Source organism: Manihot esculenta, chromosome 8, assembly GCF_001659605.2.
Source record: "Manihot esculenta cultivar AM560-2 chromosome 8, M.esculenta_v8, whole genome shotgun sequence".
Classification (NCBI taxonomy): Eukaryota; Viridiplantae; Streptophyta; class Magnoliopsida; order Malpighiales; family Euphorbiaceae; genus Manihot; species Manihot esculenta.
Window position 1 is genome coordinate 3,763,534 of NC_035168.2, and position 23,905 is coordinate 3,787,438.

Genomic DNA, 23,905 nt, shown 5'->3' on the forward strand with positions numbered 1-23,905 from the left:
TTTTCTTTATTTTAATTGAGCTAATTGAATTTTTTAAATTTAAAAATAACATATTAATTTATTTATCATTAATTACAATTTTACATTACAAGTATTTTTAAAATTTTTGTATATACAAAAAGTGAGGGTCCACCCACTTTGCTTACCCCACCATGAAAAACGACAGGCAGTTTCATCTCATGTCTTTCAGTTTCAGAGTGAAACTTTTCCCTCCTGCTCTTTTCCCCCATGCATCCGATCCATGATCCATCATCATCATCATCCATCACCCATCACCGTTCACAGTCACCAACTTATAAATCCCCCCAAAAAATTATATATATTAATAAATTCCCACTTACATCTCCACCTCGCCTGTCACCTCTGTCTCTCTCTCTCTCTCTTTTTTTTTTTCTGCTGAAAATCTCTGCACCCACCACTCATCACTGCATACACATATACTTCACTCCACTTCTCTTTCTTCTCTCCCCCCACATAAGCAAACCTCAACAAATGTCTCCGCCTCTTACCAAGCCCACCGCCTCTTTATTCTCCTCCGCTTCTAAGCCGCCGCCACCTATTTGCACTTTTCTCTTCTTCCTCCTCTGCATTCTCGGCTTCTATGCTCTCTACCACCCTCACCCCGCGCCTGGAAGCCCCCAATCTTACATCGGTTACCGCAAACTTTTCCTGTCTCTTTCCACCAACTCTACCGTCGCTTCCTACCTCCGCTCTCTCACCCTCCACCCTCACCTCGCCGGAACCCAACAATCTCTTAACACCACTGATTACGTTTACTATCATTTCAAGGATTTTAATCTCGAGACTCATAGAGTGGAGTACACGGCGCTTCTTTCGTATCCTGTGCACGCCTCGCTTATCGCGCTTTTCGCCAACGGTAGCACCGTTAGTTTTTCATTGAGTGAGATTTCTGGGAAAGTCGGTCCGGACGTCGTTCCGCCGTACCATGCTTATTCTCCGTCAGGTTCGGCGCATGCTAAGGTGGTGTTTATTAATTACGGGCGTGAAGAGGACTACCGTTCGCTTGGAGCGCTGGGGGTGAGCGTTAACGGATGCGTGGTTTTGGCGAGGAAAGGTGGTGGGTTGAGTAGAGGGGGAGTGGTTAAATTAGCTGAATCTAAAGGTGCGCTGGCAGTGCTGTTGTACGCGGAGGAGGATGGGAAGAGAGGAGGAAGAGGAGGAGTAGAGCGAGGGACTGTTATGAGGGGAGTGGGGGACCCACTCAGCCCAGGGTGGCCAAGAGTCGAAGGAGGAGAAAGGTTGGGCTTGGAGGATAGTGAGGTTGTGAAAAGGTTCCCCAAAATCCCATCCATGCCCTTGTCCTTCGAGAATGCTGACGTCATATTGCGGTCCCTAGGAGGTCCTATGGTGCCGAGGGATTGGAGGGATTCGGGTCTGACTAGGGTTGGGCCTGGTCCGACCATGGTCAACTTCACTTACCAGGTGGGTGCTCTGTTTTGCTACTTTGTTTGTTTGGTGTCAATTATTGTAGACTTGAGTGATAGTAGCTGTTGCTGGAAAAAGTTGGCTTGCCCTATTATGGAATTTGGTGTTTGACTTTGGCTCTACTTTTATTTGTTCTTGGTGAAATTTTCTGAATGGGTTGCTCTTGCTGTTTTATACTTTTTAGGCTGCTTAGGGCTATACCCTTTAATGCATGATCTTATGATAAGTGGTATAAAAGAAGAAAGGGATATGTAGCAGCCGTGCAATCTAAACTGTGCCTTGGATATTGAAAGGCGAAAAGGCCAAATTTGCCCTGAACTATACAAAAACATTGCACAACGCAAACTTTTAAATCCTCACAATCTTATTTGCACTAAAAGATGAATTTTCTAATTTTTGCCCCTTGCTGTATAGTCGTTCGAGGTCAAACTTGATCTTTTTGTCGATATTTATGTGCCAAGTGACAATCTATTTTTAAATGCCAAGTCTACTTATGGAAGCATTTTTGTGGTGATAGTTGAATTTATTTTTATTCACAAAGAAGTGCTGCAGGATCATTAGACTTGTCTACTTCTGAATGTTTGACAACAAAGCCAATTGATTTAAGATTGTTTTTGGCTTCAGTACTAGATTAGGCAATAAATGTTGTTTATTTTGTTTTTTAGATAAGCTCTTTTATTATTTCCCAATGAGTGATCTTGTTCTATATTTTGCTGGTTGTCTTCTAGGGTGAGAGAAAGGAAAGGACAATCCATAATGTCTTTGCTGTCATAAGGGGATCAGAAGAGCCTGATCGTTATGTGATACTTGGCAACCATAGAGATGCATGGACATATGGGGCTGTTGACCCTAACAGTGGGACTGCTGCGTTACTTGACATTGCTCGACGATATTCTCTTTTGATGCGGATGGGATGGACTCCTCGAAGAACAATTATCCTATGTAGTTGGGATGCAGAAGAGTTCGGGATGTTAGGTAATATTCTGTCTTCATTGCTTACTGATTTACTGTTGTTGTTGCAGAGTGGTCGAAACGTCAATCTCCTAAATTTGAACTTGCATATTGTTTTTGAAATTCAGTGTGTGGTGTTTCATTGTCATGACCTTCAATCATGCATAGCAAAGCAAGCAAGGACATTAAGTCCAATTTCATGGTAACCTGTCAAGAGATGAGGAATGTAGGAGCTGAGTGCTTTCTTGTTTGGACTTATTGTGCACTATTTTTAATGAAGACGTGACAAACTATTTCCATCTATGCTACTTTGGAAGTTTCTGCTGTTGCGATTACATATTTATTATCAAAGAATATGTTGCACGTTTTTGTCAAGTACTCAAATTCAACTCCATTCTCATCATTTACGTAGCAAACGTGAGAGCCTCTTAACTGTTTTTGTGTTCTGTTTTCTGTTAACTTCTGCTGTTAGGGATTTATGGTTGGTAACCGGCTGCAGATTATAATAGCTTTTCATAAGAGAAAATATAATAATTGCTTGGAGGTTTTTTTTTGGTTCTTTTTACCTTTTTTTTTAACAAATAAGTTTTATTAACTAGCTTGCATTATTTAAATACTTTTCCATATTAAGCTCTGAAATATATAGTGTTGCTATAGGATCTACTGAGTGGGTTGAACAGAACCTTGTCAATTTGGGTGCCAAAGCAGTGGCCTATCTCAATGTAGATTGTGCAGTTCAAGGGCCAGGATTCTTTGCTGGTGCAACTCCGCAGCTAGATAATTTACTTCGTGAGGTTACAAAGAAGGTAAATAATGGTAAAAGTCGGATATCGTTTTTAAAATGTTTTGATCTTCATCTAGCTGTGTACATAAACTGGTTTTAACTAATGTTGGAATTAATTTCAGGTCAAGGATCCCGACTCTGAGGGTGCAACAATTTTTGAGAATTGGGCAGCAACAAATCAAGCGATTAATGTAATTCCATCATTGTTCTTCCCCTTACAATATTAAATGTTATTTGATTACTTTATTACTATTTTTCTTGGTTCTTATAGGATTTACTACATTTTGTTTCTGTTGATATTTGATTATTGCGGTTGGATTGCAGATCCAGAGACTCAGTGGAGTTGATTCTGACTTTGCCCCATTTCTTCAACATGCAGGAGTTCCTTCGGTTGATATATACTATGGAAAAGGTAAATTTCTCTTACCTATATGTTGACGATTTCTTGGTTCTGAATTGGTAGTTGCAAATATTCCTACTAAATCTGTCAACAGTTGCCTTACCATGTCATAGATTTGAAAAATTAAACCCATTCATGAATTTATTCTGGGATTTGAATAAGGCCCTTGCTTATATACTTGATGAATTTTATGCTTATTCAGATTTCCCTGTGTATCACACCGCTTTTGATTCCTATGACTGGATGATAAATTACGGAGATCCTTTATTTCGTCGTCATGTGGCTGGTTAGCTGTCTTTTCTACTGACATGTGTGCTTACTTAAATTTGATTGCAACTTTAACTTAAATAGAAGGCTAATTGACAGAAATTTTTTATGATAAAGATAATACAGATTTTCTTTTATGTTATTTCAGTTGCTGGAGTATGGGGACTTGTAGCCCTTCACCTGTCTGATGATTCTATTCTTCCTTTTGATTACTTATCTTATGCAGAGCAATTACTGGTACGCGTCTAATTAGCTTGTATTGTGCGTGTGAAATGTTTACCAAAATATTTTAGCAGTTGTGTTATTTTATATGAGCCATAATTTTCTAGTTAGTTTATGTTTCTATGTTCATTTTTCCAAGAATTTTTTTTTTGGGTAAAAAAATGAAAAGATTATTCTGCTTGGTCTGAGTTTTGGAACAAGGTGATCGGAACTGGTCAGTAGATAGGACTTCATTTACAAAACTTTTGATCTAGTCAAGTCCATCAGGAAATGCTTTCCATTTAAATATGACCTGTGCAATCAGTGTTTGTAAGTTCATTATGTACTATTTTTGTTGTGCTTTGCCTTATTCTCTTTAGGGGAAAAAAAAAAGAAGAAAAGAAAAAGAAAAACATGTTGGCTAGTCAATTTGCAAGCAAGCTCGGTAATGGGCATTCATGTTCTATATCATCATTCTAGAAGTTACTATCTAAATCTTTGAAGGGTTCTACTTCTGTGGTTTCAGAATCTAAACGTAATTCTCTCTTCTTGCCAGGGACATAAAGATGTCTTGAGCACTTTATTGGATCAAAGCATATCTCTTGATCCTTTAATCACTTCAATTCAAGGACTCGCCTTGGCTGCTAAAGAAGCTGAAGACGAAGCAAGGGTAAGATGTGAAGAAAATTAATTTGTAATGAATAAATCATGTTCTAAATCATTCATAACACAGTGATCCTCTCTTATTTTCCTCCTCATTTGGTTTCTGTTACAATTTTCCGGCATGCAGCAACTGAGCGGGCAAGCAAGTGGGGGTGACAATGTAGCCTTGAAGCTGCGTGCATTAAATGACCGGCTGATGCTTGCCGAAAGAGGCTTCTTGGATGCAGATGGGCTGCAAGGCCGACATTGGCATAAGCATCTTGTAAGTGAAGTTAGCTTGCCTGTGGTTAATATTTCTATAACTGGTAGGCCATTGAAATAGAATAGGATCTATAACCAAAATCCTATCATCTTAATGATCAGAGCATCTGATGAGATTCTAGACATAATTTCTATTTTGGATAAAGAAATTGAATCAACATTACAAGTATTTTTAGAAAAATATTGTGGAATGAAGCTGAGCGGGTTCTGCTTTCAGCAACATGAAGTGGTAGCGACTCGATAATGTGTATAACTGTTGTTTTGTAGATTTATGGGCCTCCTGGTGATTACAAAAGTAAACTGGATTTCTTCCCGGGTATAGCGGATGCTATTTCTGGTTCCGCGAGCATGAGTCGTAAGGATCGGCACGCAGCAATTCAGCATGAGATATGGAGAGTTGCCAGAGCCATTCAAAGGGCTACTAGTGCTCTTAAAGGACAACTCACTTAAGAAAATTGGTTGGAAAAAGTTGTCTACCCTCGGGAAGCATCAACTTGTATATTCGAGTTTCTTGTAAATTTTTATGGTTCTCTAATTTACATGAAATCTCAGTCTAAAGATGGCAGAGTTCTGGACTTTGTAAATTAGGCTGCTTTTGGCATTATGGTAGAGGAGGAAAAGTACAGGTTTCAATTAAAAAATCAGTTTCTTTTGTGTTTGGTTGAAGGGAGGAGAGTTTAGGCGTTTGAAGCTCAGGCTTCAGAGAAGCAACAAAAAGTATGCTTTTCAATGGCCAGATTTAATTTTTGTGAGTTTAAAAATGTCCTCTGAAGATTTAGTGAAGTGAAAATTACTATTGGGATCCGATAGTCCGGAATTTTCTATGAACCTTCTAAAGGTCGTTTCGTGCTAGCTTTTAAAAAGGATTTTAACTTTTGAGTGACGACTTCTCGGGGACTGCACCTCACGTATGATGATTTCCACTCCTGCAGATTCTTGATAGACTGTGAGCCCTACCTTGTGCATTGCTTGTTTGGTTGTTTCAAAGTTGTTTTTGATTCTGCAAAGCCAGAAGCGCCCTCCATCTATTGTTTGTGTTGCATGCGGGGTTGTCTAGTCGTGGTTTTGTCAACTTTGGATCTCCTTGCCGCTGTCGATTTTGGTTGTCAGTGTGTCCGTGCTTCTGTGGGTGGATTGGGTGGTTTTATTCTGGGTTTTGGATAAAGATTTGTGGATTGGGTTTTTTTCCCTACGTTGGGCTTTTTTTTTTTTTTTTTTTTCTAAGACGCAGACTCCCATTTGAATTAAGGGATTGTGACCGCTCTAAAACTTTTTAAATTACTTAAGAATATTTAAGTAATTTTTTTTAAAAAAATTATTATTAAGTCTATAAATTTTAAATAAATTTATTACTTTTATTTTATTTAAAATTTATATAAAATTAAATTTTTTAATCCTTTTGTTAAAAGATCCATTAATTTATTTTGAATATTTATATCATTTAATTTTATAATTTTTAAATATATATAAGTTTTTATATTATTTAATTTTTATAATTAAAAGTAAAATAAATTGATTAATAATTTTTTTATAAATTACTAAATAATTTAATTTTATAAACTAAAGAGATATTTTACTAGATCAATTTTGATATAGAGATAAACTAGTAATTTTTTTTTATAAAAAAATTAGAATTTAATAGTAATTCTCTCGTAAATAAAATAGCAATTTTAAATACCATTTTTTAAAAATCAACTTATTTTTATAATTTTTTTCAATAAAAAAATTATTTTAATTTTCAAAATTTTTAATCTTAAGTATTCTATTTATTTTTTAAAAAATATTTATAAGATAAATTATTTCTTATTATTTAATTTATTTTTACATAATTATTTTTTATTAAGAAGTAATAGTTATGTTTATTTTATGTTAGGTTATTTAAATAAATAGAAACAAATTTAATTTTTTTTTAAATTTAGAAAAAATGAATTTAATAAATTATAAGCTAAATTTTTTTAGTATCTCGAAAATAAATAAAAAATAATTTTTTAAAAATATATTTATAAGATAAATTATTTCTTATTATTTAATTTATTTTTACATAATTATTTTTTATTAAGAAGTAATAGTTATGTTTATTTTATGTTAGGTTATTTAAATAAATAGAAACAAATTTAATTTTTTTTTAAATTTAGAAAAAAATGAATTTAATAAATTATAAGCTAAATTTTTTTAGTATCTCGAAAATAAATAAAAAATAATTATAGTGGAAATTAATAAAATAAAATCAACAGTTAATTAAATATTTTGAATAAAAAGTTATGCATAAAAAAAACAAACGCGCCAGGTAGGGGTCGAACCTACGACTTTCTGCTTAGGAAACAGACGCTCTATCCACTGAGCTACAGGCGCTTTTGTTTGAATTCAGTCCATTGATTTAACTTAAAATGTAATAGGAGCAAAAGCATTTTGAAACAACAGATAGCGGCAAAATTCAAAAGCTAGAGCTTGATGCCTGATCGTGCCATATCCCACATATGCACAGATTGAATTGAGAAAAAGATTCACTCCTCACAGGTAGACGAAAATGGAAGATTCAATCAGTATATTTAGCAATGCCCTTGCATCCTTCTGCAACCATCTGCAAACCAGCTGCGACGCTCTCAAGCAGTCTGTAGACCGCCGCCCCATCCCTCTCGGTACTTCTTTCTCATTTCCTGTTTGGTTCCCTAGAAAAATCATCCCTATTTTTTTATATAATTTTGTCCAATTTTTAGCATTCAGATTTGAAAAAATAAAATTAATTAATTAATTTACAATTGAGTTAGATTCGGCGTCGTCTACCTTCATACAATGTCTGAACCGTCGCGTTTCAGCGGTCACCAGCGATCTGAGCCTGCTCGAATCCATGTCGTTTGGCACTGTGTCTTTCGAGGAGCTATTAGGTCACTGCAATGAAGTTTACAAGAAGAACCAGAGCGATCTTATTCAACTTGAAGATCGTCTTAAGGACTTCGGCTATGTTCCTGGTACCTATTGTGTTCCTTTTTCTGTTTCTCTCCTGAGAAAATTGTTCCTAATAAATTAACTTTCATAATAAATTAATGTAGAGGAGGTCGTCGAAATTGATTATCAAGATAAGCATTCGAGTATACCAACTGCTCTTGATCTGGAAGACAAGGATGTATTGGACCTTCCTTCTTATTGCAGACCCGTGTCTGCAGTGAGTTCAATTATGAAGAATTTGGAAGAGGACCCATTGTATCCTAATTTTATTTTGTCATTTTCTTCTTATAACTGACCAATATACTAATATTAAGGGCTTCATTCACATAGCTGGTTATGGTTCGTGTAATCATAGGAAATGTTTCTCATACTATGAATCCAACTGGATGTATCCACTGCGATGTCTGGTAGATTGAGCATTATATGGTCCTCTCTTCAATGTGTTCTTCCAAGATCTGAGGGAAGTTCATTAGGTTATTATCAAGAACTGTAGATCATTCTAATTGATATATTTCTACTCTGTGTACATTGGCTTCCTTTATTCTCTACAGAATGGATGAGTCCTTGAGTTTGAAGAGTCTTGGGCTTTCAGACGTTTGCCTTGCCACTCTAGCATCCGAAGGTGAGTGTTACTATCCCCTGATGGGCACAGTGGTCTGTGGATACTGTAGAAACTTCTTACATATGCTTTTACTCAGTTGAACTGCAAATTATACTGATTTTGCTCTGTGCTGGTTGGATTTCATGCTAAGTGCAGCTTATACTATTTATTTGTACAAGTTAGATTTTGCTCGACTTATTTGGTGCTTTATAGGAACTTCATATTTCACATGTGTGTGCAGCAAACAATAAGATAGATGATCCTGATGTATTCAGGAGAGAATCAATGAAGTAAGTTGTTGAATATTTGGAGTCATTTATGTTAAATGAGGAGTCTCCAGTTTTTTCTTTGCTTGTTCTCTAAATTATCCACTTTAGGCATTATGGTGATAAAGGATATAACATAAGGAATCCAGACCAAAATGCTGTAGATATCCTTGAAGTAACTGAAGGTGGGTGTCATTCATTAATGTTTTTTACCAATTAAGGTTCTCATTGTCATTTTCTGAGTGGTTCAACTTGAGCAATGTCAAGACCTAATGGCAAGATTGCTATTGTTTATTGTGAAATATAGGGAAAATCGAAGGTGATCTGCAGCCGGCTGGTACTCCTGGGGCCCTAATACATGTATCAAAAGATGATTATGGAAGTCTGCCTTCGTACATGAAAAGTCTGACATCATGGGAGGTATCTATTTTTCTATGTTTCAATGATTCCATTTGAATTTCACAACCTACACATATTATAGATTTACAAGACTCTGTTGTCCAAAGCCAGCTATGGGTGATTCAGGAAGTGCCTTGTTTATTATTATTATTTTTTTAAATATTTGCAAGAAGATATGGAATGTAGAACATCCGGATAATCTTGTTTCTTCTGAGAGTTGGGGATTAGGATTAGATGAAGTTGACAATAGATGAATAGTAACAACGTATCTTACGATTTAAAGAACGTTAAGGAAAATTAAGTACGATACTTAATGAAGAAGTATGCCCGTACTTATCACTTTTGCTATTTATCTGTATGTATTTTCATTAGAGGATTTAAACTCAAACTCACATCCACATACAAGTGATCCATGATACGGGATAGCACTATTAAACTGTTCATATCTAAACACTTCTTGTTTTTTTTTTTTTTTTCGCTCTCTTTTGCCCTTTTGAAATTATTCTCGATGGCTGTTGGACGAGGGTTATTTATTTTTATTTTTTATGGCCTGCGTTAATTGGAGACAACTCTTCCCTTGACTGTATGTGAAGAATATTGTGGTCACTAATGTTGCAGGATCTGCTAGAGGCTGTTGAGAAAATAAACTGTCGCCTGAGGAAGAAAGAGAAAACAAAGAGCGGCATCTATTTCCACCAAGATGAAATTGCATCGCTGGGATTGGGTATGTACAAGTCAATACTTCAGCTATTATTAATGGGAAATGCGTCAAAATCCATGCCATGATATTTCATTTTTCGAATGTGCCTCTAGTTTTGGCAATTTCAAAAATTCCATTCTGCCAAAGAGATGGCTGTTACTTGCAATGGGTAATGACATGCGTTTGTCTTTGATGATATTTTGTTTTTCAGGTCCTAAAGCAAGAACTTATCTGCTGCTGCTAATGCGCATGAATCAGTTGGTGGTTGAGACAATTGATGGTTTAATTTCCTATAAGGTTTTATCAACGAGATAAGACGTCTATGAGGCTCAATGCAACGTGAAACGGATTAGCAAGATTTTCTCTCAAAACATAGACAAGTCTGTAAAACATTTTTAAGGGTAGAGATTTAAGGATACGCCTGGGAAGCCTTTATTTCCCTCTTTGAAATGGTTTTTCAGCCTGGGTTGGATCTGGAGTGACAGTTGAAATTAATTGGCTTCATATACAAATGCATTTTTAACCAACAAATTTCATCTTCCTATTTCATTTAAAAATCCCTTAAAATTTGCTATTTAACGAAATATTACTTGAAACAATTGAGGAAAATGGACAAGTTCTTGAAAATCACTCTGGACAGCAGAGCATTACAACTCTTCTACAGGAAGCCAGAGCCCAAGACTGTAAATTCAACCAACCATTTTACAAAGACTATCCCTGAGAGACAATAAATTTGACCAAAAAAGAGGAAAAGAATTAAAATGTCAAACGCAACGAACTATACCTGGTATGTATCCCCTAAGTCAAAAACCCTGTTATGTACTTTTTGCTAAATTACAATGGAGCTGTATTGTATGTTTGGTAAACCACCGATTTCTAAAAAGCAAGGAGGTACCCTCTGCAGGAGGCAAAGCAAAGAAGAGGAGAGCTCTCAAACAAAAAAAGTCCATAACTATAAAACCCACACTACAAATGGGAGACCGCTCCCCCCTTCCCCACCAGCATAAAAAGGGAAACATATATATCCTACAAAACCAATTGCCTACCCCTACATATCAACTCTTTTTTTTTTCCTTAAATTATTCTTTTCTCCCTGAGCATCATTTGTTTCCTTCCTTCAAATGTACCACTCAACCCCTGGCTGCCACTTCCATAAAAAACATCGTATAGATTCAACTTAATGTGCAGGCCGAGGATCATCAGCTCTTGCCTAATTGTATATTTTAACTGGCTTCTCAAACGTATGACGGTTCTGCAATATTTGAAACCAAATATCAGGTGTCAACACATGTTAGTCAATTTCACGATTACTATTACACTATTTTGGGCAATGGTATAAATCAAGGGAAAATTACTATTTAATCCACATATGGTATGCTCATTAGTTAGTCTAGTGGTTTTGAAAAATACATTGACACACTCTTGAGGATTTAAAAAGTCCCTCTGTTAATTGTAGTTATTAAATCTCGTTCAAAAGTCTAAAATACCCCCCAATACATAGGGATTAATTAGTACATTTTTATAAAATTGTGAAATCAACTAATAATTTTTTTCGTACCACAAGGACTAAAGAGTAAAACACTTATCGGCTAAAATTAATGAAAAAACCAATTGGTAGATTTAAAATCCAAAGGACGATATAATATATTATTCAAAATCAGGGACCAATCAATGAATTTTCTTGTACTACAGGGACTAGATAGTAAATTTCTCTTAAATTAATCCTGAACATTGTTGCTATTGTATTAAATAAAAAAGTGGTATTTTTGCAAATCTAACCATGTGCATCTGTCAATGTGTGAAGTATAGCTTTTACCTGGTTTACCGCGTAAGACCTCTTGGGCGTATTGTCAGAATGCTCCAACCCAAGGTACTGTTCCCAAGCACCATAAACATCTCTTCTCTGAAAAAACAGATGTGCACACGATTAATACAAAGAAATCAACCATGAATAATCACCAGAATATTGGAAAATTTTTCAACAAAAGAAATTTTAAGTAAACAAAATTCAGAAGCACCTGAAAACGGGTGAAAACTATATCAGAATCCTGCAGATACTCTGGACGACCTAGTGAGAGAAATGCAAATTTCCACTGACCAGCAAAGAGAGATTGAAACTGAGTGAGTGAGTGAAAGATATGCACCATGCATGAAAGAAACAAGATTAGTTTGCTTCCAAGCAGCACAAAGTGCAGCGTCTCTCCCCTGTCTTGCATGTACATATTCATTTCAAAGTGGAGCAAAGAAAGGAGTTCATGGTACCTTAGAAAAGTCCTCATCAGGAACCTGCAGTTTCTTTTGAATGCGTGCTTTAACTTCAGCTAAAGTTTCACCTTCATGGATGACCAAGAAAAATGGCTCCCCAAAATTCTGTACTTGCTGTTTAGAAGATAAAAAGCAAGTATTGGCACATAAGAACTTGGAAAGTTCATGCAACTTAGAAGATCATTTTCATAACAGCCAGATGGCTAAGAGCAACAGAAGCCTGGTGTTAAATTTATAAAGCATTCAATACCATTTGATTTTGAGCCGTCTCCTTTGTGAAGTGATAAACATGAATCAAGCGATCATGAGGTCCAAGATTTTTCTCTTCCTCTGGGATCTGTAGAGAGAAAGGAGAAGATGCTAACATATTGTCAAATTAAATACCAATTGAATATCCTTGAAGACTTGAATTGGTAAGCACAGACATACAATATCTCCTGCATCTAGGCTATTGGGCATTTGCTAAATTCTCTTGGAACTTGAAAAGTGAAAAATTATCTATTCATGCCTCTTTAACTTCATGCTACAAGCCAGTTAATTTTAAAATCCCACTCCAGAGAGAAATTATAATGAAATGCAATATCAAAGAGAAATTATAACTTCATATAGGAAGACTTGAGTTGGCCAACACAATTCAGCTCCTTACAATTTGGAAAATATTTAGAGCCTCAACAGAAAATTAGATGCAATATTTCCCAAATGTAACTAATGAAAGTTGATTAAGTTTGGCTATCTACTTTTTCCTTTAGAAAATAGAATAATTAATATTGATGAATATGGAGATGGGGCGAGATGCAGAGTGGGTGGGGGCACTTCCCATAGTTGCAAGTTATCAGATTTTCAACATCACAATAGCAACATGGTATAAACATCAAAAAAGAAACTAAAACAAATGAGAAAAAAATGAAAAATAAAGACAACCACTCCTATCAACAATTCAAATAAGCAAGCAAAATGATGTGTACACGCACACACACCATACGATATAAGTTTTCAAAATCAATTGATGCTTGATAATATGAATCAATACATTGGGGCATTAAAGTGGAATTACTACAATTTTACAAAATAAGCACCTTCAATGAAATTTCCAAAAACTTGTTTGCCCCTACAAAAAAGAAAAGCTCAAGGGCCATTTTTAGGAGTAGGCAATATTCAGTTCAAACTAAAATAATCGACCAAACCAAATCAATTCGAAATTTTGGTTCAGTTTTATTTTCTTTTCGGTTTGGTTTTAATTTTAAAAAATTTCAACTATTTCAATTCGGTTTTGTCCAAAAAATTTTTTGTTAAAACCAAACTGAACCGACTAGTTATTTTTTGATGATTTAGTATCATTGGGTACATGAACTTGAAGGGTTTGTTTTTTTGAAAAAAAAATTTGTAGTTTTCCCTTTAAAGTTCAAAGTTGAAACGCTTCAATTAAATTTTAGAAAATTAAAAATGAGGTCTAAAAGAAAAAGCCATTAAAAAGTGTACAGAATAGAACCAAACCAGGGCAGTTCAGTGCGGTTCAGTTTCCACAAATTCCTAAAATTTGGTTTTCGGTTTACTTCAAAACTGAACAAACCAAATGCCACTCCTAGCCATTTCCAACCGGTTACCTGTACTAGATATATACACAAGTAACACTCATGGATAGGCTTACACATCCATGCCCAGTGTCTAAGTTCAAAACTGTACCTGTACCTAATGATCCTATTAGAGTGCGTTTGGTGGAAAATAAGAGAGGCAGTGACATGCAGCCACATTCAAGACAATATAAAACATACAAGGATAGAATCAACAAGCCTAATAACAGGGAGAAATATGGAAAAAGGACTTGCCTCCTCTGCACGCAATGTCCAGTACTGATCATTTATATTTTCGATTTTTTCATTGGGAGGAAAGATCTGCAAAATGCAAGATGTAGGAACCATGAGATAAAACAAACCCAACCAAATAATACAAATAAATGGTCCAACCGGACATATTATGAAGAGATAAATTGATATTCCAAATGGCAGAGCCAATATAGGGACAACTGGCAAGCACGTTTGAAGAATTATCCATATTGTTCAAATCATCCAACCATTATTAAATATCACTTTTATTCAGAAAGCAAGCAAACTTCTGGAATGGAGTCGTTACCTTGTATATCTTGTGATAGAAAACTTCAAGAAGACGAAGTTCTGCATTTGGATGAGACAACTCCACCTGTTTCAAAGGAGACATGAAAAGGGGAATTATTATTATTATGGGCAACTATAAAATACGAGAGGGAGAGGGAGAGGGAGAAGGAGAGCGGAAGAGGGAGAGAGAGAGAGGTGAGATTTATGCAAGAATGATATACTATGACAAAGACTCGAAGGTAATCTCCTAATTTCTGAAACCATCTATAAATCCACCAATGAAATGTGAAAATTTTTCAAATACATCAGTGGCAATATGGTCTCCCTATAGACGCCTTCCAGTGCAAACACGCAAAATATTTGGTGCCACAGAAATCATAGCTCAGCAATTGTAGAACAAGAGTAAGAAAGGTCTTACCTTTGTTTTAAGTTCATTAATCACATCCCCTACAGTGCTCTGTTTAGGTAGTCTAATATTATGAATTACCACCTGCAAATGGTTATAACCAGTTCAGAAGAATGGCTCAAAGATGATCCAGAAAAAAGATAGCCACAACAGATTACCTCATCTTTAGTAGCATGATGGAAAGCAACTTTCAGATTTTTCAAACCTTGCAATTCTGGAAGAGGAATGTCCAGAACTTCATAGTACAAAATATCAGAAGTCTGGAAGAAAAAAAATGGGTATTATCTACCAGCCACACTGTTACTGTATGATGAGTAAGGGAGCAATTTCTTCACCCCATGGGACATTTACCTGATTATAGTGAACTAACATATCTGAAAGATGATCCACTCCTCGATATTTAATTGGCTGGGGCTTAGGCTGCTGGGAGTAACAGTTGTGAGATGTTAACCTAATCTTGGATGGATCATCTAAACCAATTTGTTGAGCTACTCTTTCCACAACATCATCATAGGTATGTAGCTTTGACCTTGAAAATCATCAATGGTAGATCATGAATGTCTTAATAACGACATTATAGCATTTCACACTAAGCAAAAGAACAATGGTCTTGAGTTACAAGTACTTACAACTCCAGACAAAAATCATCCTCTTTTGGTTTCTCTAGAGAACGAAAATGAACTACCTGTAAAGGATCACAGCAAAAAAATAATGAATAAATTATAATTAAACATTAAAGAAAAAACTTCTGCTGATATTTAATGGTATGCTCCAAAAATGGATATATGATAATTGTACAGGTTTTGAATATGACAGGAGGCTCAAATTTCAGGAAAAATATTACTCCTAGATATGACACTTGGAACTTGAACTAGATGAAAGGCAATATATTTTGGGAAACTAATGAATTAACACCAATATCAAGAACGCACATGTAAATAAGAATAAATTACCTGCCGATTGTGCACATATTCCAGAAATGAAGGCACATCTGGGTAGCGGCAATCTTCTTCACCCTCAAGAGGAGGAGATTTCTGAAAGCAAATTATGTCTCCATCTTCAATCTGCAAATGAAATGGAGAAAAAAAGGGTCAAATACTACAATATATGATAATTTGACAGAGATCCAGAGTACCCAAAAAAAAAGTACCTGACTTAATCGAAATGACGTCCTCTTATCAAGATGTTCACACATGACACAGGGATCAAACTTTATTTCCTGAACAGAAAATAGCAAATAGTCAAATAAGACATTATGTGAAAGCAAATACCTCAGCACTTTGCTATAGAGAGATGGATTTTGCTTTCTTTTCACCTAAATAATTGCAAGGATTCAGATGTTTGCATGTGTGTAATATGCATGTAAGAGAAGGTAAATTTGACAAAACAAACCTCATAAAGTTCAATCTCTTCGTCAGGTGCAAAGCCAGCCATTTGATTAAGTTTTGCCAAGATTTCCATTGGTTTACCAGAACTCTTCACAAAAAGCCTACCGACATATCTGGCATCACAGAAAAACAATAATGTCATAAAGCATTTTAAAAAAAATGACTGAAAACAAGAATGGAGAACAAATCATTTTCCGCACCGTAATTCTCCTTTCTCAGGATCATAAAGCTTGAAGAAAAGAAGAATATCTTCTTTAGTTTTGTCAGGAGGAGCAATAGGACGTAAATCCTGTAGTGTTGCACAAACTCAGTAGACATTTTTTCCTGGACAGCAATGCCACCATTAAAAATACTTTCGCGGTGTAATATGACATACCTGTCCAAGCTCTACTTCCAAGAACAACTTCAATTCTGCAGTGTGTGCTTTATTTGACACTTCCCTCAGCTGTCCAACCTATCAACACCAAACGAATATCAATCATTCCATATATTAATTACCATATTTCACTATAATAAATAAACAAAAAACAAGCGAAGACATTAAATTAGAATTAACAACCCAAGAAATGTTCTTACTTTAAGGGCAGGATTATGCAAAAGACAGAATCAAAACTTGTTATATATACAGAGTCCCCTGAACTTTATCAATTATTACCCATTCTCATAAGAAGTGCTACTAACCAAAACAATTATACAATTAAAAAAAACACGAGCCATGCCATATGTTAATGTCTCTGAACCTATCATTATCCAATTTGAACAAGAGACTATGAAGTGGAATAATTACTGATTGTGCTTCCTCTTGAGGTGTTAGTGGTCGATTCGGACGGTATGTATGATTTTGACGCTTCGCCCATATCCAAAATCGCTGAAACTGTACAGGTACACCAAATTCTTTGGTAACCTCCTCCTGTAAATCAGCTCAATATTAAACAAGTTTTCGTGAACATACTGCTCAACCAACAGAATGTTAAAAATTTTTGAATTCAGCAATCAAACATAAGTAGCAGCTTCACTCCAGAAAAGGAGGACAAAGAAAACAAAGGATAAAGGGGTAAGTTAGAAATAGAGAAAGATGGTACAATAATATGACATTTAAAGTGAGATGAATATCAAACAAGTCTTAAGTACCTTAAAATGACTAAACGGTGTCTGCTTTTGGATACGGAAATTACGAACTTTGTCATGATCCACCAGGTCAAAATATATATCCCTTCCAATCTGCTCTTTAAGGTCCTCGTCTCGTGCAACCTAGATGTAAAAGGACAGATTTGTTTATGATTTTTCTCAGACATTGAGACACAGCCAGGCTAGTCATTGTTTTGGCAATAATAATACTATGAGCAGAAATTTGAAGAAGGAAAACCTTTATTATTGTATAAAGGTGGGCTTGTGCTTTATATCTTCTCTTGTCTTCCTTCTCTTCTTGTTCTTTCTTCAACCTAATCTGGAAGACGTTGAATCATGTGTTAATCTTTGATCTCCACATGCATACACACTAAGATATACATGAAAGCAAGAAATCTACCCTCAGGTGTTCAGCAATGTCTTTTTCATCGACATTACAAATTATCTTGTCCTTGTCACATTCACGTATATAAACTAGCATGTAAGCGTTTGAGTATTTTGTGAACTTAAATGGAGCATTATTAAAACCAGGATTGGTCTGTGGAAGCTGTAGCAGAACAAGAGAACAAAGTCAGTTCACCATGTATCCTGGATAGCACGATAGCATTCAAGTAATTTTCAGGAAAGCATTACCTCTTCCTCACCGCCATACTGCTCTTCTAGTGCCCTCTTCATATCCTCCTTTGTCACCCGTTCATCATCAAATTTGAACCTTAAACAATAAACCAAGTAAATTAAAAAGCAAAAGAAACAGACTTCATATTTATTCATAAATACTGTCATGTGGTCTGGTAGAGGAAAAAAAATTAAAGGTCCTAAAGAATAATAAGGAGAATTGGAATAATTAATTACAAATAACAGTACAGAAATGCAGAATTGTTTCAAAAATTTCTACGGCATACATTTGCATACCATTGATCAGAAAGGGTTGGCCTGATGAAAGCATAATAATGTCCACCATGCACCCCTCCACTATGAACCAACACACTGCACGGGAAAACAAGAAACCTAAATGATAACATACTACATTATTTTCAGAAAACATGTTATCACAAAGCTAGACAAATGAAAATACTCAAATGCATACAACTTACATTTGATGTTTCTAAAAATTAAAATGTTTGCCAATTGCCAAGTATGTCAGTTTTTTTCCCAATCATGCAAGTTATATACATTTGTCATTCCTCTAAAGGTTCTATTTTAACACAGCAAGGATTTAAAGAAACAAAGTTGTAGTTACTTATTCAAAGAATATGTTATACAACAAATGTAGGTCTATTTACAGAAATTTTAATCACTTCAAAAAATGAGGAATTGGAAAAGAGAGAGACAATTTCTAAGAACGTAATGTGCATGAAAATGGTATGAATAACCCAAATAATCAACAATTCTTATAAAATGCAAACTAGAGCAGTTAACAAGAAATCGATAATAACAAAGACCTAGACAGTTTAACATTATCAAGAGCTATGAAACAAACAGCAGCCGTTGTGTCACCCAGGATTATTGACAGTTGGCACAGATTGAGAACAAGACCGAGAGAGAGAGAGAGAGAGAGAGAGAGAGATCAGAGTAAAATCAATGAGGCAATGACAGATTATGCACCAATTTTAAGGTTAACATTGGAAACCAACCATTAAAAGGGTTAAGGAACTCAGTAAGGCACTCAACCAAACTGTTAGAAGACCAAATCCAATCAAGCATGAAGAGCACAAAAGGGCTTGTACCTATGAAGTGTGTAAAGGTTACGAACACTCCTGTCCGCTTCCGGCGACAGATATTTTCCATTCTCTCTGTCAAGGTCAAGTTGAAGAGGAAACTCATATCGGTCATTAATCTACAAAACAGAAAAACTCCTATCAGTGCTGAACCAAACATAACTTCCTTTAGTAATTGCTATAGATCAACCCCGCATCAATTATCACTTGGTTTGCATGCAAAAACCAATAAGGTAATAATTTTATCATACAAACCAGTAATTAATACTGACCTTCACCATAGTGTCTCGCATAAAGTCATACTCAAACCTCTTCAGTTGGAGTTGAAGAACAGGGGGAAAGTCAATAAATAGGACACCCTTCTTAGCATCCTGCAATAATTTACTATCATAACCATCTTCAATAATACCCCAAATCATTAAAATCATTGAATGTCAATGAGATGAGGGGCTATCCTAAGTTGAGACTCTGAAAAAGCATTGAATGTCAATGAGATGAGGGGCTTACCTAAGTCGGAAATCTGAGAAAGCATCATGACATACTAGCAACCACAAAGTCTACATAAACATGCATAGCCTTTTTTTTCATTGCTAACAAGTCCCAATTTAAGGATTTATTCATAAGAAAACTTAGAGACTCTTATCACTCCTGACACTTTTCTTTTGAAACTAGCTAAAACGTTTTCCAACATCCAGGGGTCAGTCTAGGGATCTGACAATTTCTGCTGTAGTTACCAGAACCATCTCCATGGAGATGATGCAAGAAGACTGTAGGGGTACTTCACTTTGAGAAAACCATCAGATTCTACACAATTACACTAAAAAATTTCAAGACAGTTAAGGGGAATGAGTGGCCAAAACATAAAGTTGGTTTGAAACATAAAATCCACCATCTCAATGGCCTAAGAAAATTCCACTGTTCGCTACCATCTAAATTCTAATCATAATAAGCAACAAACCTGCAAACCGTGTTCTTCAGCATGGTATTTGTTATCACCCTCAAGTCGTTCAACTTCTACATACTTGTCAAAAGAAGCATAAACATCCCGACAACCTTTTACATCAAGCTGGAGATCTGCCATCCAGATGTCAGCATTTCAGCATCCCATTTTAATACCATAAGTTTTAAACACTATTCAAATATAAATACCGTAAAATGATTCTTTTCTTGTTGATTTATAATCCACATTGATACACTCGATATAATTCATATGGTGACCCTCAAATAACTGCTGTATCGTCCCCTCCACCACAGTCCCCTGGACCAGAAGAAGAAAATTCCGTAGGCTTAACTGAACCAAAATACATATCAAAGCTGCTAAACAATCAATACCTTCATCTTATCTTCTAGCTTCTCACACAGTACCCTATTGAGTTCTTGTACATCATGCTGCATGAAGGAATCATACGTATCCCATCCAAAAGATTTGGTCAATTCCTTTGTTGCAACACTTGTGTCATTATATTGCAGCTTATAGAATAAACTCTGTAGAGCTAAAGGAATGCTTCCTGTAGGCATGTCATTTTCAGTTGTTGGCATGTGGTACACAGCCTGAAATATTCATTTCACAGTTAGGAGATTTCCTTTTGATGACACATCACACAAATCTAAGCTTAGGAAAATAAAGAATGTGCTAACCTTCCTAAAGTAAGGAATGTGGTAGAGAGTCTGCAAGAGAGAGTTCATATAACATGTTGCTCCTTGGTTCTTCAGTCCTACATACCCAGTCTCCTTCTTTGAGTCATATGACCAATAATCCAGAACCTTACGAACAGCAACTTCAGCTTCCACAACAACAATATCATTCACAAGGTATCCTCTACTGGGATCATAAAGATCACTAAGAGGCATAAACGATGTGAAACCCCAGTCACTTTCTCTTCCATTAAATTGATGCTGCGTATCTGCAGTTTTATTTTAATAAATAAAATGCAAGTTAAAATATCCATTCCAATAACTTTGATTTTTCAATTCCATCAAATAGGAAGTTTTTTTTTCTGGAAGGACCACAAAATAGGAAGTGGATTGCAATATTATGCTTAAATGGCAATGAACAAAATAATCAACTATTGTTTGTGATGTATCCAATATTTTGTGGAATCATCTCTACCAATAAACATAAAATCCAGCTTAAGATCATGAAAGAGGCAATCAATCATTGGTTACAAATTTACAATACATATTATCCACTCAATCCTTACCATAAATGCAAAATTACACATGTTTTCACAGGCATTATAATTATGAACAAATGAGTCCGCATGACTGCATCAGTAACAAATTTAATAACATAAAACTCCTGCCATTAATTACTGACGACAAATCTGACTTTTAAGGTGAAATTACAATAACAATCAAACAAATTGAGAATAAACATTGAAAAATATACCTTTTTTAATTGAATACTTGTTATGAATTTGATTGACTACAGCCAAGCTGAATTGTGCGTATCTACTCCATCCATATGGCAATGTGGCAGAATCAGCTACATCCAAATACATAGACAAGTGATCCACATTGTTTCCCTTGGGAAAAATTAGTATCCGCCTGCCAGAAACCAACCAAGATAATTACCAAGAAGGAAAATAAAAATAAGCAGACCATCATAATGCACATTGAATAACATAAACACCAATTATGGAATATATATATCGTTCAACTACCATTTGTAACCGCCAACGATGAATACATCTGAATAGTGCTTCTTAGTGTTCAACCTAGAGAAATTCTGAATTGTCCATGAGAATTTCATGGATGGAGGATCCTCCACTGGCTGATTCTCCACGGTACTAGCTGACTCCACTTGTGCTACTACTAACACATAAAAAGAACCAGGCAATTAGTACCAAATTCAAAACCCAACGACATAACCTACCAATCAACTCAAAATGTACTACAACCACATACGAAGCAACAACTAATGCCAGATCCACTTGATCACATGCAATGAATCGAAAAACAACAGAATTAAGGCAAAAACCACAGTCTCTAACCTTCCATAGGCTGTGGACCCTCAACCAAATCTGAATGCGGTACGAGCATCTCCTCGTCTTCTTGCTGCGAATCCAAAAACATGCAAAATCAAAGCTGTGATCGAGCAACATACTAATCCTAAAACACTTAATCAAAACCCTAGATACACCAAAATACTAACAAAACAAAGAAGAAAAAATCTCTTTCGGATTCAAAGCCAATCCACACAACCTCTCAATCCTCCGCCACACCCTCAAACGATCCAAACAGACCTTAAAGCAAATGCAAAACAAAACCAAAACACATGTATACACAGAGCTATATAATTTAGTGTGTAGAGAGCCAGGAGAAGAGGTGCCTCACATCTAACGGTGGAGGAGTCATCATAGTCATGGAAGGAGAGACGGAGGAGCCGTTCGATCGACAAATCTGAGAAGCGAAACAGAATCGAAAGCAAATAAAGGAAAAGAAGAAAAACACAGTGAGAGATAAATAGAGGGAAGAGAGATAGAGAGAGGGAAAGAGAGAGAAGAAGCGAAAGCGGGCTCTGCAAGGAGAGACTCGCGAAGGAACTGGCTACAGGGAAAAGGCTCGGGAGTTTTTACTGCAGAGAGGGCTTTTCTGTCATTTTGTTAAAAGACGGGGACAGTGAAGGAAAGTGGGGAAGTTTTTTGGGCTGATTATTGTGGCTGCGGTAAAGACATGGATGGAAACGACCAATGGGAGAAGGACAAATAAGTGAATGAGTTTGGTGACATACGAATTGGTGACATAGCAGGGAGTTACGATCGTAATAGAGGTCGATGGCAATCTTACTTCTTTCCTAGGACTGCTTCCTTATGATTAATATAATCTAATGTTATTCTTTCTATATTTAATTGAAAACTAAAACTTTGAGAAAAAAAATGAAAATTAAGGATTCATTTATTTGAAAAAAAATATTTTTATATTTTTTATATTTGAGACGTTTAAGAAAATTAATAAATAAAAATATTTTTTTGGTGAAGAATAAATTATGTTATTTTTAACTATTTGAAATTTTTATTAACATTTTGTATATGAATTTATTAATATAATTTATTTTTTCAAATAAAATTATAAAATGGAAAATAAATTATTTTATAAAAAATATATTTTTTATTCAAAATAGTTTTTTAAAAAATATTTTCTGTGTAAAAAAATTTTTAAATACAAATTATTTTTGTAATAAAATAAAACTTAAAATATAAAAAATATGATTTCATGATATAAGTTTTTATATTAATATTAAATTTTGGTAATAATATAAAGTGAGATTGATTATGGAGATAAATAATGTGATGACCGTAGCAATGAGCCAATGACGGCAAAAGTGACGGTATACAAATCTATATCGATAATACATAATGTATAAATGTGAAAAGGTGAGAAAATATTATTTTTATCAAAAATATCCCTACCACCATATGATAATATAAATTTATTTTTATTTATCTTTTATTTAAAATTTTTTATTTAATGAGATAATTATATTGTTATATTTAAACTAAAATCGTTAAACATAGTAGAGGTTTTATATTAATATTTAATTTTATTTACATTTTTTATTGCAATTTGAGATAAAATTTTAAAAAAATAATAATTTAAACTAAAATTGCAGCAGATTTATATTAATATTTAATTATATTAAATTATATTTTTATTATAATTTCAAATAAAATTTAAAAAATAACTGAAAATCAAATTTAATTGAAAAATTGTAAATTATATATAATTTTTATTTAATAAAATGAACTTATTTGCTAATAAATAAAAGGATCTTGTGACTGTAAAGATTCTAATGATTGTCATCAACAGTAAATAATAAAGAAAAATCGAGACTATGTCCAAACGAGATGAATCTTCTTTGATGCAGATGTACGATGAAGGTCATGAGCGACCGAGCATGGATGTATACAAATTAATTATTTATCTGTTTAAAATTAAAAATTTTGAAATTATTTAATTTGCTGTTTTTTAATTGTCTTGGATCAAAAGAATTTAATTTAATTA

At 34.8% G+C, this 23,905-nt stretch overlaps 3 protein-coding genes and 1 non-coding gene across 5 annotated transcripts; 2 read left to right on the forward strand and 2 right to left on the reverse strand.

Annotated features, from left to right (window-relative positions):
* Nucleotides 1-330: 330 nt before the first annotated feature.
* On the forward strand, nucleotides 331-5,782 carry LOC110621717 (probable glutamate carboxypeptidase AMP1). The gene is made up of 10 exons (XM_021766005.2): nucleotides 331-1,443; nucleotides 2,175-2,421; nucleotides 3,055-3,203; nucleotides 3,304-3,372; nucleotides 3,506-3,593; nucleotides 3,784-3,867; nucleotides 3,997-4,085; nucleotides 4,606-4,719; nucleotides 4,840-4,974; nucleotides 5,241-5,782. Exons 1-10 carry the CDS (start codon nucleotides 493-495, stop codon nucleotides 5,421-5,423), a joined length of 2,109 nt encoding a protein of 702 aa, XP_021621697.1. The 5' UTR covers nucleotides 331-492; the 3' UTR covers nucleotides 5,424-5,782.
* Nucleotides 5,783-7,252: 1,470 nt separating this feature from the next.
* Nucleotides 7,253-7,325, reverse strand: TRNAR-CCU. The gene has a single exon. It is a non-coding gene; the product is annotated as a tRNA-Arg (tRNA).
* Nucleotides 7,326-7,377: 52 nt separating this feature from the next.
* LOC110620739 lies at nucleotides 7,378-10,416 on the forward strand. The gene is made up of 9 exons (XM_021764578.2): nucleotides 7,378-7,612; nucleotides 7,742-7,942; nucleotides 8,024-8,174; nucleotides 8,471-8,541; nucleotides 8,762-8,810; nucleotides 8,898-8,971; nucleotides 9,094-9,206; nucleotides 9,804-9,909; nucleotides 10,097-10,416. The coding sequence occupies exons 1-9, from the start codon at nucleotides 7,501-7,503 to the stop codon at nucleotides 10,198-10,200; spliced, it is 981 nt and encodes a 326-aa protein (XP_021620270.1). The 5' UTR covers nucleotides 7,378-7,500; the 3' UTR covers nucleotides 10,201-10,416.
* A 43-nt stretch (nucleotides 10,417-10,459) lies between these two features.
* On the reverse strand, nucleotides 10,460-22,458 carry LOC110620737 (ubiquitin C-terminal hydrolase 12). Of its 2 annotated transcripts, none has more exons than XM_021764577.2 (32): nucleotides 22,238-22,458; nucleotides 21,895-21,958; nucleotides 21,565-21,712; nucleotides 21,291-21,448; nucleotides 20,540-20,805; nucleotides 20,234-20,452; nucleotides 20,051-20,159; nucleotides 19,860-19,975; nucleotides 19,174-19,272; nucleotides 18,911-19,020; nucleotides 18,096-18,170; nucleotides 17,817-17,895; nucleotides 17,584-17,730; nucleotides 17,422-17,502; nucleotides 17,187-17,306; nucleotides 16,843-16,965; nucleotides 16,432-16,509; nucleotides 16,256-16,344; nucleotides 16,060-16,168; nucleotides 15,818-15,886; nucleotides 15,621-15,731; nucleotides 15,297-15,352; nucleotides 15,019-15,196; nucleotides 14,826-14,927; nucleotides 14,680-14,751; nucleotides 14,281-14,346; nucleotides 13,977-14,042; nucleotides 12,401-12,487; nucleotides 12,148-12,264; nucleotides 11,904-11,978; nucleotides 11,702-11,788; nucleotides 10,460-11,137 (listed from the first exon to the last, which is right to left on the reverse strand). In XM_021764577.2, the coding sequence occupies exons 1-32, from the start codon at nucleotides 22,265-22,267 to the stop codon at nucleotides 11,096-11,098; spliced, it is 3,348 nt and encodes a 1,115-aa protein (XP_021620269.1). In that variant the 5' UTR covers nucleotides 22,268-22,458; the 3' UTR covers nucleotides 10,460-11,095. The 2 variants fall into 2 exon arrangements, with proteins under 2 accessions (XP_021620269.1, XP_021620268.1); XM_021764576.2 differs by having other exon boundaries at nucleotides 21,565-21,715.
* Between the last annotated feature and the right edge of the window lie 1,447 nt (nucleotides 22,459-23,905).